General features: G+C 35.9%; 1 protein-coding gene across 1 annotated transcript; it reads right to left on the bottom strand.

Annotated features, from left to right (window-relative positions):
- Positions 1–7,474: 7,474 nt before the first annotated feature.
- Positions 7,475–14,888, bottom strand: LOC135073563 (uncharacterized). The gene is made up of 2 exons (XM_063967732.1): positions 14,449–14,888; positions 7,475–9,403 (listed from the first exon to the last, which is right to left on the bottom strand). The coding sequence occupies exons 1-2, from the start codon at positions 14,457–14,459 to the stop codon at positions 7,717–7,719; spliced, it is 1,698 nt and encodes a 565-aa protein (XP_063823802.1). The 5' UTR covers positions 14,460–14,888; the 3' UTR covers positions 7,475–7,716.
- Between the last annotated feature and the right edge of the window lie 1,280 nt (positions 14,889–16,168).

The following is a 16,168-nucleotide window of genomic DNA, read 5'->3' as shown; positions in this document are numbered from 1 at the left end:
GGCAAAGTGGAATGATTACCACATAGAAATATTTAATTTGTTTTTTCAGATGGTTCATAATTATTACAAAAGTAAAACGAGCCAAGGCTCATGGACAGAAGATCAAATGAGAAGAGCGATGGAGGAAGCGAGTCTTACTACGATTAGTTCGGAATCAAAAAATATGGTATCCTAATTGGAATTCTTCATTGTCATTTAAAATCTGGTGATGCATCGAAAATGATTGATAGGTTTCGTCCAGTATTTTTCAAAAAAACTGGAGCAAAAAATATATGATCTTGCAGTAGTAAGGGACAAGGTTTTTTATGGCCTAAAACAGTTCCTAATTACCAAATAAGTTTTTTATGTTATTTCATTTAATTGACCTCATTAGCAAAATGCTCAAATAGCTTAATAAGTGCCTTTTTCACTTTGCCCAAAGTGCAATTCCACTTTACCCTTGTGATAAGGGCAAAGCGGAAAATTATAGACAATAAAAATAAGTTATTTTATGCCAAAATAGTTAATAATTCGTAAATTTTTTTTAGAGTTATCTATAATACAATACTTGTAGTATCATTTCGATTAAAACTAGTCTTCGTAACTTATCTGGTTCTTTTTATTTTTTCGATTGAAGTTAAGTACTCCACTATGCCCCCCCTTCCCCTATTATAAAATGTTTAAGATAATTTAAATACATAGGTATACAAGATGCTGATTATCTATTTTTCTAAATTTATTTGTCTGATTATCTATTTATTCTAGATTTATTATACAGGGTGTCCCGTAATGTAACGTCAAGCCGGAACTGGGTGTTGAGGCAAGTTGTGCTGGTTATCAGAAAAATATTAAAAAAAATCTATGTGGCATATTTTAAAAATAATAGGCATTTAAAAAAAAATCAAAAAATTCTACTCCAGGTGACGGTCCTTTTACTTGTGTTGCCACAAATCTTCACTTTTTCCAAATTTTTTTTTGTCATGTAACCCTGAATAATGCTTCTCTAAATTGTTATCAAAATTACAAAACCAGCTGCTCCAACTTGGATGAAAAAAATACATTATTCCCAAAAAAAATATCAAAATAAAAATTTTGCCTAGTTTAAACTGACTGTACTGAAAAAAAATTGTACTACGCGAGTGTGGCAAGTGACGTCATAATTTGGCGCATTTAGTAAGGATTCCAAAATGGTATAACACTTTGTAAAATCTTGCTGTAATTGTCGACAATTTTTGTTTATTGGAAATAATCCCGTTTTTAACTTTATCTACCTTGGTTAAAAATATTATTCTAATGTGCCCAAAATTCAAGTTTCTGGCTTAAGTGAGGTGGAGAAGCCATTTTAAAAGGTATGAGCGGGACGGAGAGGGCCATCTTACCAAGCAGGGATGTTATGGATATCCGTAACCGTAACCGAAACTATCGGATATCCGAAATAAAAAAAATGTCCATAACCGTAACCGAAACTGATTAAAAAGTTACGGATAGTTTCGGATAAAGGCCAAACTGCAAAACTCTATGAAATCTGCAGTATACACGCCGCAGCTGCAATGCCGCGCTGCCGATTTCATAGTTTTGCAGTTTGCGGTTGCAGTTTGCGGTCTGCTGCCCGTCTTGGAATTGTACCTTAAATCTTAATATTTGTTACCAACTTGTCTGGCATTCGCTGGCACCATCTAATATGCCAGCCTGTTTTACCTTTATCATACATAGGTGTCGTCTTAGTTGGTACATAAAGTAGCTATGTGGGTCACGCTCACGCAGCATCTTGCTATTTGTACTATACCTACATTTTTGACATTCTAATAATTCCGTAACCGAAATTATCCGAGACGTTCGGATAATCTGAAATGATTTCATATCCGTGACCGTAACCGAAACCGGTATAATATTATTCTAATATCCGTAACCGTATCCATAACCGAAACTTCATATCCTTATTATCCCTGTTACCAAGTACAAGTGCAGGCAGAGCAGGTAGTAAAGGCGCGCGCGCACGGGTGACTTTTGTCACAGTATGTCAACTACTAATTACTGTCATGGTGACAAAAGTTTCTGTGACTGGCTGTACGGTAGTCAGTCACAGAAACTTGAATTTTGGGCACATTAGAATAATAATTTTTAACCAAGGTAGATAAAGTTAAAAACGGGACTATTTCCAAAAAAAACAAAAATTGTCGACAATTATAGCAAAAATTTACCAAGTGTTATACCATTTTGGAATCCTTACTAAATGCGCCAAATTATGACGTCACTTGCCACACTCGCGTAGTACATTTTTTTTTTCAGTACAGTCAGTTTAAACTAGGCAAAAATTTTATTTTGAAAATTTTTTTGGGAATAATGTATTTTTTTCATCCAAGCTGGAGCAGCTGGTTTTGTAATTTTGATAACAATTTAGAGAAGCATTATTCAGGATTACATAACAAAAAAAAATTTGGAAAAAGTGAAGATTTGTGGCAACACGAGTAAAAGGACCGTCACCTGGAGTAGAATTTTTTGATTTTTTTTAAATGCCTATTATTTTTAAAATATGCCACATAGATTTTTTTTTATATTTTTCTAATAACCAGCACAACTTGCCTCAACACCCAGTTCCGGCTTGACGTTACATTACGGGACACCCTGTATACTTTGAGATATACATAGGTTTTTTTTTTAATAATAATAAAACAACGCACTTAGGTATAGGAAATCACAAGACAACAAAAAATACCTACAAAGGATTATTTAAATTCTGTCAGGTAATTAACAAAACCGTATTTTATTAATTTCTTGGAAACTATCACATCACTTTTGTGCATTTTGCGTTTCGATTGGTAATTAATCTACAGGGTACCCCGTTTGGTATATTGGTTTTGGTTGGTATGAGTTTTTTTTTTATCTCATTGGTCTCCACAAAAAAGCGGAATTTTTCCCAGGGAATTTTCGATTCATCCAGCTCAATCATCTCGTCACGAATAAGGTTAGGTAAATTGATAGGTACCACCTATTTCGATCCCTGATAATAATTATAAAATATACCTACAGGTGTTTGGTAGAACGTTAGACAAACTTCGTATGTAAGGTCATTTTGAATAAAGGTTCGCCCATTTGACCCTAAATGAGGTACTTTTTTTATTAATATTTTTTATTATTATTATTTTTTTCCGAAATTTGACCTAATAAAACTGCTTCTTTTTATGTCGCGTTTTCAACCGATTTTTTTTATTTGGTATGAAGATCCAATACTATGTCTTTACTCTAATAAAAACATTTTATATCCAGATAATGATTGGATAGCTAATTACGAGCAGCCAAAGTTTAACAAAAGTATAAAACACGATAAAAAACTTAACTTGAAATTGATTAAAAAAATGAAATGTGTGTTAGTAGATTGTTTTTAAGATCATTAAAAACATCTAATTATCTCTTCTTTCCAACGATAATAACTAAATATCACTTTTATTAATTAGATATTGGATTTCGACAAAAATTCAATCCGTGTTTATCTATTTTAGTTGAAATGGAACGCAAAAATCTAAAATCTTATTTTTCTCTCGATTTTACCAAAAAATAATAACGGAGAAAGTAAAGTCTTAAATTGTATTCGATGATCAAAAATATTTTATTCAATGTTGACCGATATTTGACCAATATTTTGAATACCTGCACAGACAGACATTTACATTTAGGTAGGTACTCGTACACACACTTAAAAACTGTTTAGAAGCTCACTTAGACACACGAATATAGTCAGCCTAACTTTCAAACTACTTAGGTATGTCCCTTTTTGCAAACTTTACAGGAGGAAATAACTGTTTATTTTTCATAGTTATGGTACTAATTAAAGTATAATGATGTCTAATTGAAATATAATCATTTATTTCAATTTTGTTTCAGTTTGAAAATATGCTGACGATAATTATTATTATTCTGTATAATGATTTATTTTCTTTTTTTAAATTCTGTTTTGAAACACAAAATAAGCATCGCAATTTTTTTCGATCTGCGTAAATTAAAATCGAGTTAACATTCCCGTAGGCAGTTATGTTAGAATTGGCAGCGCTTCGCATCTGTATTCTGAGCGCACTTTGGTATCGGGCAGAAGCGCGGGCGCGTTGTCTCGCTCTAATTACAAAATATAACAGAAGGTAAACTCACGTATGTTGATTTACTGGCTGTTAACCAGTTTGGATTCAGAAAGGGAAAAAGTATGGACAATTTTAGTTTATTTATCACCGATATTAGGCTTGCATTATCTGATAACCTGTCAGTTGTTGCAACTTTTTTAGATATAAATTCCGCTTATGATAACGTGATAATCCCAATATTGCTTAAAATGCTCTGGGTATTTCGCCGAAACAGTAAATTTTCTGTGTCATAATTCATGAAAAAAATAACATTTTATCGTTTTCTTTATTTTTTTTTAATTTTATTAGAAGTAACTTTTATTTTATTCATTAAAAAATGTTAAAAAAGCCACGGAAATCAAGAAAATATATGTATTTAATTTTTTTAAGACAGAAATATTGAAATAACTAAAGTATTACTGTGAAACTAAGTAATTTGACTATTTTTTTAAGCTTTGACTTACCAATACCGTATTTAGCTCTACGGGGCAACTTAAACTGAAAACAAAATGGATTTTATTTCCCACCTCTTTATAGCAATGTTGAATTAAGGTCATGAGTACTACAACAGAAAAAGTAACAGAGTAACAACAGGTTAAAATGTCAGCAACGCGCCGTGACGCCTAGTTGGCTGGATGGTTTGCTCAATTTCAATTTTTTTTTTTGTTGAGCTAACTTTAACTTCTTTAACTGTTACTGCTGGTATAATAATAATGTAATATGCCTTAAAACTTTCTAAATTCCTATTTTATTTCATGTTATAAACCTTAGCAAATCAGTATAATTGCAAAGTTTTGTAGCAAAATTTTTACATTATTACAGATACACCAATTCAACCTGGTAAAATTATTACAATGTCAGTTACACCAAAATTGTGAAGGAAATCTGAAAAGTTCACACCTGAAAATGTCCGTGTAATTGTAATTTTTTTAAAGCTAGAATTTTTTTACGTATACCATTCGAAAGAGCAGAAAAAACTAAGAAAACCTGTATATTTAACTCAAAAACCGTATTTTGTCAGTTACCCCAAGTGAACCTGCAACTGACGATATAACGTTTACACTCACGATTTGGCATCATCAATTTCCAATAATAATACAAAAGTTTTACAATATGCTGATGACTTGCTGTTTTGTAATATTGATAAGAAAATAGAAATTGCTGCGTCAGCACTTAAATACTTCTTCACTATCTAATTTAAAATCTTGGCTTGATAATAATGGATTAAATTTATCTGCTAATAAAAGTGCCACAGTAATTTTTTCAAGATTGAGAAATCCACCTCCTGTCCAAATTTCTTATGATAATGATTATTTTGATTCCTGTAAAACCTCATCACAAATTTCTGGGAGTAATTCTAGACTCAAAACTGACTGGAAATCAACACTGCGAGTATATTGCAGAAAGTGTGAAAAAAGAAAAAATATTCTCAGATGTTTATCTGGAGTTTGGTGGGGAGCTCACCCTTTTTCAATGAAGCTTATATACAATGCTCTCATCAGAAGTGTTCTGGACTACGGCACGTTTCTTCTCGAGCCAGGTAAATCTGCTTTTAAAAAATTAGATTTGATACAGTGTAAAGCTCTCAGAATTGTAACAGGAGCCATGAAAGGTAGTCCAGTAAATGCGCTTCAAGTCGAATGTTGTGATCCTCCTCTCAAATAGACATAACTAGATTATAATGGTTTTCATCACATATACAGTGTGAGTCACGTTAAAGTGTACATATGAAAATAGATGAAACTAGACCTATTTTTATCGACAAAAAGGAAGTCAAAATTTTTTTGAGATTTTTTTGAATTTTTTATAGAATTTTTTTTCTTCCAATTACTTATTGTAAAGAAAACGAAATAACTTTTAAACTAAGAGGTATAAAGGTAAGAGGTCCTGATAAAATAAAAACAGTAGTAATGCAAAATAACCGGCGATACTAAAAAACTACATAAAATACACAAAAAATTCCAAAAAATAATAAAAAATGATACTTTTTGAAAAAAATCTGCTTTTAAATTCGTGTTTTTTTTGGTTATTTGATAAATTTCTCCAAAAATGCCCCTATAGCAGGTGGTTTTTATTACTTTGTATTATTTTCTATCGTATTATCTTTGTAAAACCAAAAATCGCATGTCTCTATCCCTATCACAACATTTGCTATGATCGTTTGAACAAAGGCCTGCCACAACATTATTCTCCGCTACAGGTAGAGACAATTTTAATTTTAACTAAAATGCTTATTTTACTTCGAAATCTTTGGTTTTTATTTGAAATCTAACTTGTCTTTATCAAAATTAGAAATTTAGAGCCATTTTCAGTTTCGTTTTAACGAAGCGTTGAATGGCGCGCCCGGAGAGGCTTAGTTCAAACGATCATTGCAAACGTTGTGATAGAGACATGCGATTTTTGGTTTTACGAAGGTAATACGATAGAGAATAATACAAAGTAATAAAAACCACCGGTTATAGGGGCATTTTTTGGAGAAAGAAGAACGGTCATCTGTGACCCAGGCCCGACACATACCTCAGTTTTTTTGTCATGTCTTAATTAGTTAAATTATATAAAATATTTTTTATATTCGAAATCTATGTATAACACCAAAATATTATCCTTTGTTTTTGTTCAGGCGTTATACAAAAACTAATACAAAATGCCTATTTATCACCAAAATTGGTGAATGTATGTACCTAAATGTCTATTACAGCTGCTATGGAATGTATCTAGGTGACCTGGAGATACAACCGGATTATACAGGGTGGAAACGAGAAGTTACAAAATTCAAAAATTCAATGTTACCAGCTTCCATAATCTGTAACCTATTATTGGTACCATTTGAAAGAGCTCGTGAAGCACTTTCAGAATCAGTAACTAGTTTTTCGATATCTTGTATAGTTTAGAAATAATCGAGTGAGAACACTTATCGTTCCATATGTATAACCACCCTGTATAATCCGGCTGTATCTCCAGGTCACCTAGATACATTCCATAGCAGCTGTAATAGACATTTAGGTACATACATTTACCAATTTTGGTGATAAATAGGCATTTTGTATTAGTTTTTGTATAACGCCTGAACAAAAACAAAGGGTAATATTTTGGTGTTATACATAAATTTCGAATATAAAAAATATATAATTTAACTAATTAAGACATGACAAAAAAACTGAGGTACGTCTCGTTTCTGTCGGGTCTGGGTTTTTTTTTTGTATGGGGCGTGACCGTTCTTCTTTATCAAATAACCAAAAAAAAATGAATTTAAAAGCAGTTTTCTTTTTCAAAAAGTATCATTTTTTATTATTTGTTGGCATTTTTTTGTGTATTTTATGTATTTTTTTAGTATCGCCTGAAATACGTTAGCTGCGATCGGAGGATCGAAAAAAAACCGAATATACTTATAAAAGATTTAATTAGAAATTAGAAAATTACATGAATTACTTATAATTAAAACAAGATGAGACCTAATCGAAGTATGATTATGGAATGATAAAATAATGAACTACAGTTTTTAGGAAAATGTCGATTGACGTCACTTTCACTAATTGCACTTCGGACCATTGCACTAATGTAGGGCAGCAAGTCAGCGATCTTCATACTGGGCGACAGCGTAATTCCTCCCCCCTTAGAACGGCAACTATTTTGTCACGTTGAGTGAAAATGTTGCCGGGATCGCGTCATGATGTTGCTGATCTCCGGAAGGTGCTGGATGCTCTTCCTTCTTTTTAGTCTGGCTATCTTTCCTTTTCTTGTTGAAGCGCCGGTATGCGATGAAGATTGCAAGTATACTCGATGCAAGCAGTATCACATAAAATGGGATGGTTGTGTGATATACGTCGAGTGGGATGTCGGTGATATTGATCGGGGCTTCCATAGTGATCTTGTCCTGCAGTCTGTGTAGTCCTTGCAGGTCAATGGAGTTCAAGTTGATGTGGGATGCTATCCTGATTTGCTTCTCCGTGTCAGATGGGATTTCTGTCAGCTTCAGAGGTTGTCCTCTTATTTCGTCGTTGTCATTGGTGATGGTGAACTCTGTAGTTTTAAGATGACAGCCAACGGGAATCGTAATGAGGTAGCTTCCTTGAAGTGTGGTGTAGTCTCGTCTCCCGCAGAGGAGTTGGACTTTGCTGGGTTGTGGAAAAGATAAGACGTAGTGTTGGTCGTCCAACTTTTCCATGGCTTCTTTCTTCAGGGTGACCGTAGAGAATTCGCAATTTTCTTTCAGGATCTGGTTGACGATGAGCTCGTTGATGCAATCAGGTTTGCTGCGTAGCTGGTGGTGAGTAGCGTCTCCACAGAGATACCAGTTGCTGAGCTTCGGACATTCTGTCTCTATGTACATGAATGAAATCTCGTTTGTTGCTAGGAAAGGATAGGACGGGATTAGGGCCTGATTATTTCTATTAGGGACTATGGATAGATGATAGAAGCTATATATTTCCCTGGATACTATTGGGAATTTATATATGAAAACTATCTGATTATCAGTATAGTATGAGCCTGGTTTAATGACATCATAATATTGCCTAATTTCAAGATTTAATACTTGTTCATTTCCATAGATATTCTTAAGTTTAATTATCATAGATCTAAGAGTGTCCACATCGATCATAGAGTGGTGTGTGCTTGATGCACGGATAAAAGCTAAACTATTTTCTAACCTAATTAGTTCCTGAGCAAGGTCTTCAACGTTTTCGCTTATTATAATTAAGAGTTGAGCAAGTCTGGCATATTTAACTAAACTATTTTCGTTGTATACATTGCTTTTCAATATTAATTCAATAGTTGTATTAATTTTATTCTGGTTATCTACAATTTGTGTCAAAATTTTGTCATGTTCGGATATCCATTCCTTATTAATGCTAATATGATTATTAAGTTCCGAGACAATTTTATCTTGGTTACTTTTAAGAAGATTAATGGCTTTATTGTATTTTATTGCATCAGAATGGTCCAGATTACCAGTTATGCTTTTTATAACGGATCCAAGGCCATCTACAATACCTCTTTTAACGCGGTTGGGTTCTAATGATTTTAATTGTACTGATACTTTGCCAAGCTTCTCAGTTAAATAGTCAATTTGAGTCTCATAAAGTAAGTGTGTATCGTTAATAAGTCGGGACTTGTAACTCGTCAGTTGGGTTTGTATGGAGTCGACTTTTTCTTGGATGAGGTCAAGTTGAACATATTGTATAAATGTATGATGGTGAGTAGTCAATCTCATGGGTCCAAGTTTGTGGGGTAGTAGTCCTGGTCCGTCAGCCAAGCTCTCAAGTTTTATCTCTTGAGACCGAGTGATCCGAAGGATCATTCCTAGTAGTATCCTGTAACAAATTAGCTGTTTTAGGGATACGTTTCAAGCGGTTTTTAGCTATGGGACCGCGTTTTTTTGATGTGTAAATATGAATGGGCAAATCTGCTAATACTGTATCCTGAGTGTAGCGAGGGGCTACCTTTTGACGTTCAGCTAAAGGATTTTTAATAAAAATTTGTTGCTCGGGAGCATATTGTACTTCAGGTTCCCGGTTTTTATTTCTGTTCTCTATAATGGCTGTTCTGTCTACTAGGGATTTGTTGTTAACTATATCGTAAACTATCTTCATTCGATCCCTATGATTCTGAAGGTATTGCTGTAAAAGGTGCTCAGTTATGTCGATATTTAGACAGTCTCTAGCGTCAAAATGTCCAGTAAGTAAGTCAAATGGTCTGCATTTTGTGAAACTATGTATGGAAGAATTGTAAGCTATAAGCGCGTATGGCAAAAGGTTCACAACGGGTTCGTCCTTGTGCTGTAGTTTCAGGAGTCTTAGATGTTCTAGGAGAGTCAGGTGAAATCTCTCAATGTTACCATTATCGTTAGGGGAATGGGCTAGGATTCGATGGTGGTTGATCTTGTGCAGTCTAGTAAATTCTAAGAATAACTGATTGGTAAATTCAGTACCATTATCAGTTACTAACGTCACGGGCACTCCGTGGTGAGTACAATATTGCAATAAAGCCTGTAGTATACTGAGGGCAGTACCGTCACGCAAATGGTATGCTTGACCGTATTTAGTGAAGACATCTATAAAGGTGACATATTTTTCACTTTGTACAGTGAACAGGTCCATATGAACTATTTCAAATGGTTTAGTTGCAGGAGGCACAAGATTAAATTGAGGTCTAATAGGATTTCGGTCGTATTTGCCTTGACCACAGATGGTACATTCGTTAATAAATTTAGTGATTTGGTCCTTCATCTTGGGCCAGTAATATTTTCGGGATAAGGACAAATAACATTCATTGATGCCACGATGGTTAGTTTTGCCATCATGATAGTGACGAATTATCTCCTGCTGGCGGAGATATTCCTTGACATTTTCTATTTCTGATTTAGTTAGTACTAGGTTCATTGAAGAGCCCTTAAATTTGTCCTGTATTATGGGGATAATGGAGTACATTGCGAGAGCGGGGCTAATGATAAGTCCTGTCTTAACCTTGGGGTTGACGTATTCCTTAATAGCATTTACTAAGTCCTCTTCCAAGTTTGTTTCTGATAGCTGTATACTTGTTCGTGTGTGTGTGTCAAATGGTTTGGTCACAGTGGGTTTTCGTTTAACATCATTAACTATAGTGAGATGTATTTGCCTGTTGAATTTATTCAGGGGTTCGTCAGTTATCGGGATTTCTAGTATCGGGTGTTCGTGGCTAGTATGTACAGTCTCAGTGGAAGAGTTAGGTTTAGAGAGGGCTACCTCGGTCGGGTTGCCTAGTAGGGAATTAAGTTCGTCAATTTCTTCCATTAATGATCTAGTGTCGCCTAGATGAATTTCTATTCGTGACAAAGCATCGGCATTGGTGTTAATTTTGCCTTTCTTATATTGCACTGTGAAGTCGTATTCGCTCAGTCTCAGTCGCCATCTAGTAAGACGTGAATTTGGTTCTTTTAAATTCATCATCCACTCAAGAGGCTTGTGGTCAGTCAGTATCCTAAATTTTCTACCAAATAGGTAGGGCCTAAAATATTTCGTAGCCCACACTATGGCCAAGAGTTCTTTCTCGATTGTGCTATAGTTAATTTCGCTATCATTTAGTGTTCGAGAAGCGTAGCACACAGGTTTATCAGATCCTATAGGACCTTGGGATAATATGGCTCCAATAGCCACGTTTGAAGCGTCTGTTGTAAGGTTGAACTCTTTAGTAAAGTCAGGATATTGAAGAATGGGATCATTGGTGAGAAGGGTCTTGCATTTCTCAAAGCAATTTACGTATTCGGGAGTAAGTAGTATTTTTCTACCCTTTTTTAGACATTGAGTCAGAGGCTTGGTGGTACGTGCAAAATCGGGAATGAATTTTCGGTAGTAACCGAGAAGTCCAAGGAATTGTTTAATTTCCTTAGTGGTTTTCGGGATTGGATATTTTTGTATAGCGGAGATCTTGTCAGGGTTTGGTTTAACGCCGTCCCTGCTGATTACATGGCCAAGGTAAGCTGTTTCAAGCTTCAAGAACTCCGATTTGTCCATCTGAATTTTAAAGTTGGACTCTCGAAGTCTTTGAAATACTTTTTCCAGGTTTACCATGTGTTCCTGGAGGGATGTGCTATAGACAATTATGTCATCGAGATACACTAAGCAAATATCATTTTGGAGGCCTCTGAGGACGTTATCCATCACTCGCTGGAATGTGGATGGAGAATTTTTAAGTCCCATGGGCATTCGAAGGAATTCAAAATGTCCATGCTCGACATTGAAGGCCGTTTTAGAAATATCCTGGGGATCCATCTCCACTTGGTAGAAGCCGCTGGCCAGGTCAAGTGTGGTGAAATACTGGCATTTCCCTAACTTGTCCAAGACGTCATTGATGTTGGGTATGGGATATTTGTCGTCAATTGTCTTTTCGTTCAGTTTGCGAAAATCAACCACGAGTCGCCATTTCTGTTTGCCGGACGCATCTATTTTCTTGGGCACCACCCAGATGGGTGAGCTCCAGGCTGAGTCGGAGGGTCTGATGATGCCCTGTTCCAACATCTTTCCTATCTGAGTCTTAACTTCCTCTCGATGAACAAAAGGATATCGATAGTTCTTAGCGTGCACAGGGACCTCGTCGGTGGTCCTGATCCGGTGTTTAATCTTATTTGTGAATGTTAATTGCTCACCGTCAATATAAAAAACGTCCGCGTAGCGAGAGCAAAGAGTAATTAAGTTGGCTTTTTCCTCTTCGTTCAAATGCTCGGTACGTAAGCGCGAAATGACGTCATCAGCGCGCGACGTTGGTTGTTGAGTGCGAGTGCACTCGATATTAAATAATTCAGCGTGCGCGGGGCTATCAAGTGAGAATATTATGTCGTTCGCCGTGGTGTTTTCTATTTCTAAGTAGCCACGGTTATTAGAGACGGTTGTAAGGCACTCGTGAATGATGCAGTTACAAATTATCTGTTCCGGGATGAGTGCTTCGCCATTAGCCAAATCTAAAGGAACCTTAATTATTTTAGAGGACATTGCTGGAATAATATCCTCGTAAAGGTTCACGTTCCGTGAATTGTACATATGAATAGGGTTTGAGGCAAAACGGGTCAAAAGTTGGCTTTCTTTTAGATCGATTCGAGCTTCCCATTTACTTAATAAATCTAGGCCGATAAGACCGTCGAAGTAATCGTGAAACCGATATACAAATAGCTTCATATTATCTTTATCAAAAAACTCAGGAAAACACGGCAACGTTATAGAGTAATTATTTCTACTAGTTGCGTGTATGTTTGTCACTTCAAACGGATCAAAGTTTAAGGGATAATTAGCAAAGTATTGCTGAACAGCTTCGGGACTTATGAAGGATTGGTTTGCACCTGTGTCTATTAATAGTTTAAGAGGAGGATGAGCTATTTGAATGTACGGAAGTTGCCTCTGTGTTTGAAGATTAACTTCTATCTTTGCTTTTTTAATGTCGTAATCTCCTGAAAATCCTGCTCAGCATGGCTAGTACTTGGCTGTGGTTGATTTTCATCAGTCGTCTGGTATTCGTCAGTCGAATTATAATAAATTAATTCGGGAGTAGACTCGGGTAAGTCGCTAGTATAATAATCGCAATAGTAATTGTAAACTGGGTCATGATAAAGGTCGTAGTTGTTGTAATATGAGTAGCCGTCGTCGTTTGTCAAACATTCGTTCACATTCATTTCTCGGCTTTTAAAATAGTTTGTTGGAGGTGGGTTCCCTGACTTAGTCCAGTCATGTCCAGTCAACATTTGGGAATGCGGCAGTGTCCTTGGGGTGAAACGTTGGACACCACTCATAGGTTGAGGGGCTTGAAACTGTGGTTGATTGTTTCGGGGTGGAAGGCGAAACATATTACTGCGGGGGTTGTAATTAGGAGGTGGAGCACTAAACATCCTTTGAGTATTCGTTGGGATACGCATGTTAGGTGCGCCTGGTGCTGGGAGTTTGAAGGGCTGAGGCGGAGGCCTCATGGGCTGTTGTCCTACGGGAACAGGCCAGTTGGGCACTGGCATCGGGAGATTATGCCGTGGTGGCGGAGCAAATGAAGGCAGGGGTTGTGTTGCCACTTTAGGGGTGGCATGAATCTTATTGGGTTCGTTACGTTGTTGGAGATACATTATATTGAGTTCCTCCTGGACGTATTCCAGGGCTTTCTCTATTGTAGGAGGGCGCATACAGCGTATACGGGATCCCAGGGGCTCTTTGAGTCCACGAACGTATGCCTGCATGGTGACCTTTTTATAAAGATCCCTTTTAGCCTGTACAGTCGTAGGTACTGTCTCGTGTAAAGTCACGTAAGTCATTATCGTACTGAATAAAGTTTGGCAATGATCGTAAAATTCTTGCGGCGTCTTGTTACTTTGAGTGGCTAAAGAGAGGTCATTGTACAGAGCCGTTTCGTCTCGTTGATCGGAAAAGTTATTGATAAGGGCAGTACGAATACCTAACCAACTATCAGGTATCCCGTTGGAATTGATTGTGCATGCAGCGGGTCCTGTTATTTTATTCAATATGCCATTTATTAAGCAAAGATTGGAAAATTCGCTGCCTGGGGTGTTACTCAAATATTTTACTGCTAACTGATCGCAAACGTTAATGAACCTTGTCAGAACGTTGGGATTCCCATCGAAATCCGGGACTAGGCGGAGGGCCTTGAATATCGTGTCTGGTTCGTGAGACATTTCGTCAAACGAGTTATTTAAACTTTGATTTAAATCTATATTTCTACTATTATCTAATTGACACTGGCGAGCCTGACGGGATTCAGACTCGCGGAGACTATTGGCTCTAGGGTGATAAATCTTGAAGTTGTAAGATTAACACACAAAGGATAATATAAGGATCTAAAACACTATGATAAAAGGAAAGCAACACGAGATCAATTCAAGTGTACTCACATATATTTCATTCTGGTTCTCTCCGTGAATCGAGTTCTGGATTCTCCTCCTGGTCTGCAGCAGGTCCGTAGATTCAGGATACTCGTTGATGGAATCTTGACAGCTTCCCGGGCGACTCGCGACGCGATTTAGAAAGATCTACTCTCGCGAACCGGCCCGCGAGTATCCTACCGACTGCGCCAAATACGTTAGCTGCGATCGGAGGATCGAAAAAAAACCGAATATACTTATAAAAGATTTAATTAGAAATTAGAAAATTACATGAATTACTTATAATTAAAACAAGATGAGACCTAATCGAAGTATGATTATGGAATGATAAAATAATGAACTACAGTTTTTAGGAAAATGTCGATTGACGTCACTTTCACTAATTGCACTTCGGACCATTGCACTAATGTAGGGCAGCAAGTCAGCGATCTTCATACTGGGCGACAGCGTAATTCCTGTTATTTAGCATTATTACTGTTTTTATTTTATCAGGATATACCGAAATTTTTTGACCTCTTTTTTGTCGATAAAAATAGGTCTAGTTTCATCTATTTTCATATTATGTACACTTTAACGTGACTCACACTGTATACAGACGCTTCTAAACATTCTTGCACAGAAATTACTGGAGTCGGGGTTTTCCACTCGCAGTATAAAATTGTCCAAAAAGTCAAATTACCTCCAGAAGAAAGGACTAGAGCCCAGTGACAGACATAAAGGCGAGGCCGAAGGCCGAGCGATGGTTCAAATCCCGACAGTCGCCATAGATAAACCTGTCTTGCGTCAAAAAAGCACAAGAGCACCGTGACAAACAAAAACCAGCTCCGTGTAATTTTTGCGAGGCCGCGAGTTTTTATATTAAAAATAATTGGCTTTTAAAAACTGTATTATGTAAGAGCAAATTAAGTGGATTTACTTTACTGGAATGAAAAACTTCCTGCTTGTAATCTTACTTACCTAACCTTTCTACTTTTGTACCAAGTACAATGATATAATTTCAAGCTATTATGAATAACAATGTTTAATCTATTTAGAATTTAGAATAATTATAGTTTTGTTTTCGTTTGTCCTTAATAATTCTATCCTATCTGCAGTATCATAAGGTCAACCAATTGACAGACTGCCCTATGGAATTAAGTCCGCCATTTGTAGTTTTTCGAAACAATAATAATGATTAAATAAATAAATAAAATTAAATTGGTTTCGGCTTTTCGTGTAAAGTAGACATTATTATGAAGTTTTATTTAAAACCGTCATATTTATTTTCTAAATTCGATCTTAGGATCGGAAATGGTATCTTCTAGTTCGAAGATATCAAAACTTTTGCTTGCTTAAATAATAGTTTCATAAATTGTGTGCATTAAATTTTGAAGCCACGAAAAATCATTTTATTTCATTAAAAAATACCATAATTCATTAAAAATATGTGAAGAAATGGTATATTACATATCAAATACCATAAAACATTAAATATTTAAGCTAAATTATCAATTTACCCTTGCATAATACCTTACCTGGGTATTCCGTTACGACGAGTTACGACCTATGAAAACCTATAAAATTATGTAAATTGTCCTGTAATAGGTACCTTGGTTTTGTAGTTTTGTAAAATAAAAATAGACTTACGCCCTGAATAACTTGCCTAGGACGAATATTTGCGGGGCGTAAAGGTCTTTTTATTGTAATTTTGAGGGCGTAAAGGAAATCTATCTCAGTAAATACTGCCCTA

The sequence above is a fragment of the Ostrinia nubilalis genome, chromosome 7 (assembly GCF_963855985.1).
Source record: "Ostrinia nubilalis chromosome 7, ilOstNubi1.1, whole genome shotgun sequence".
Lineage (NCBI taxonomy): Eukaryota > Metazoa > Arthropoda > Insecta > Lepidoptera > Crambidae > Ostrinia > Ostrinia nubilalis.
Note: the sequence above shows the minus strand (reverse complement) of the source record. Positions and strands in the feature narration are given on the sequence as shown.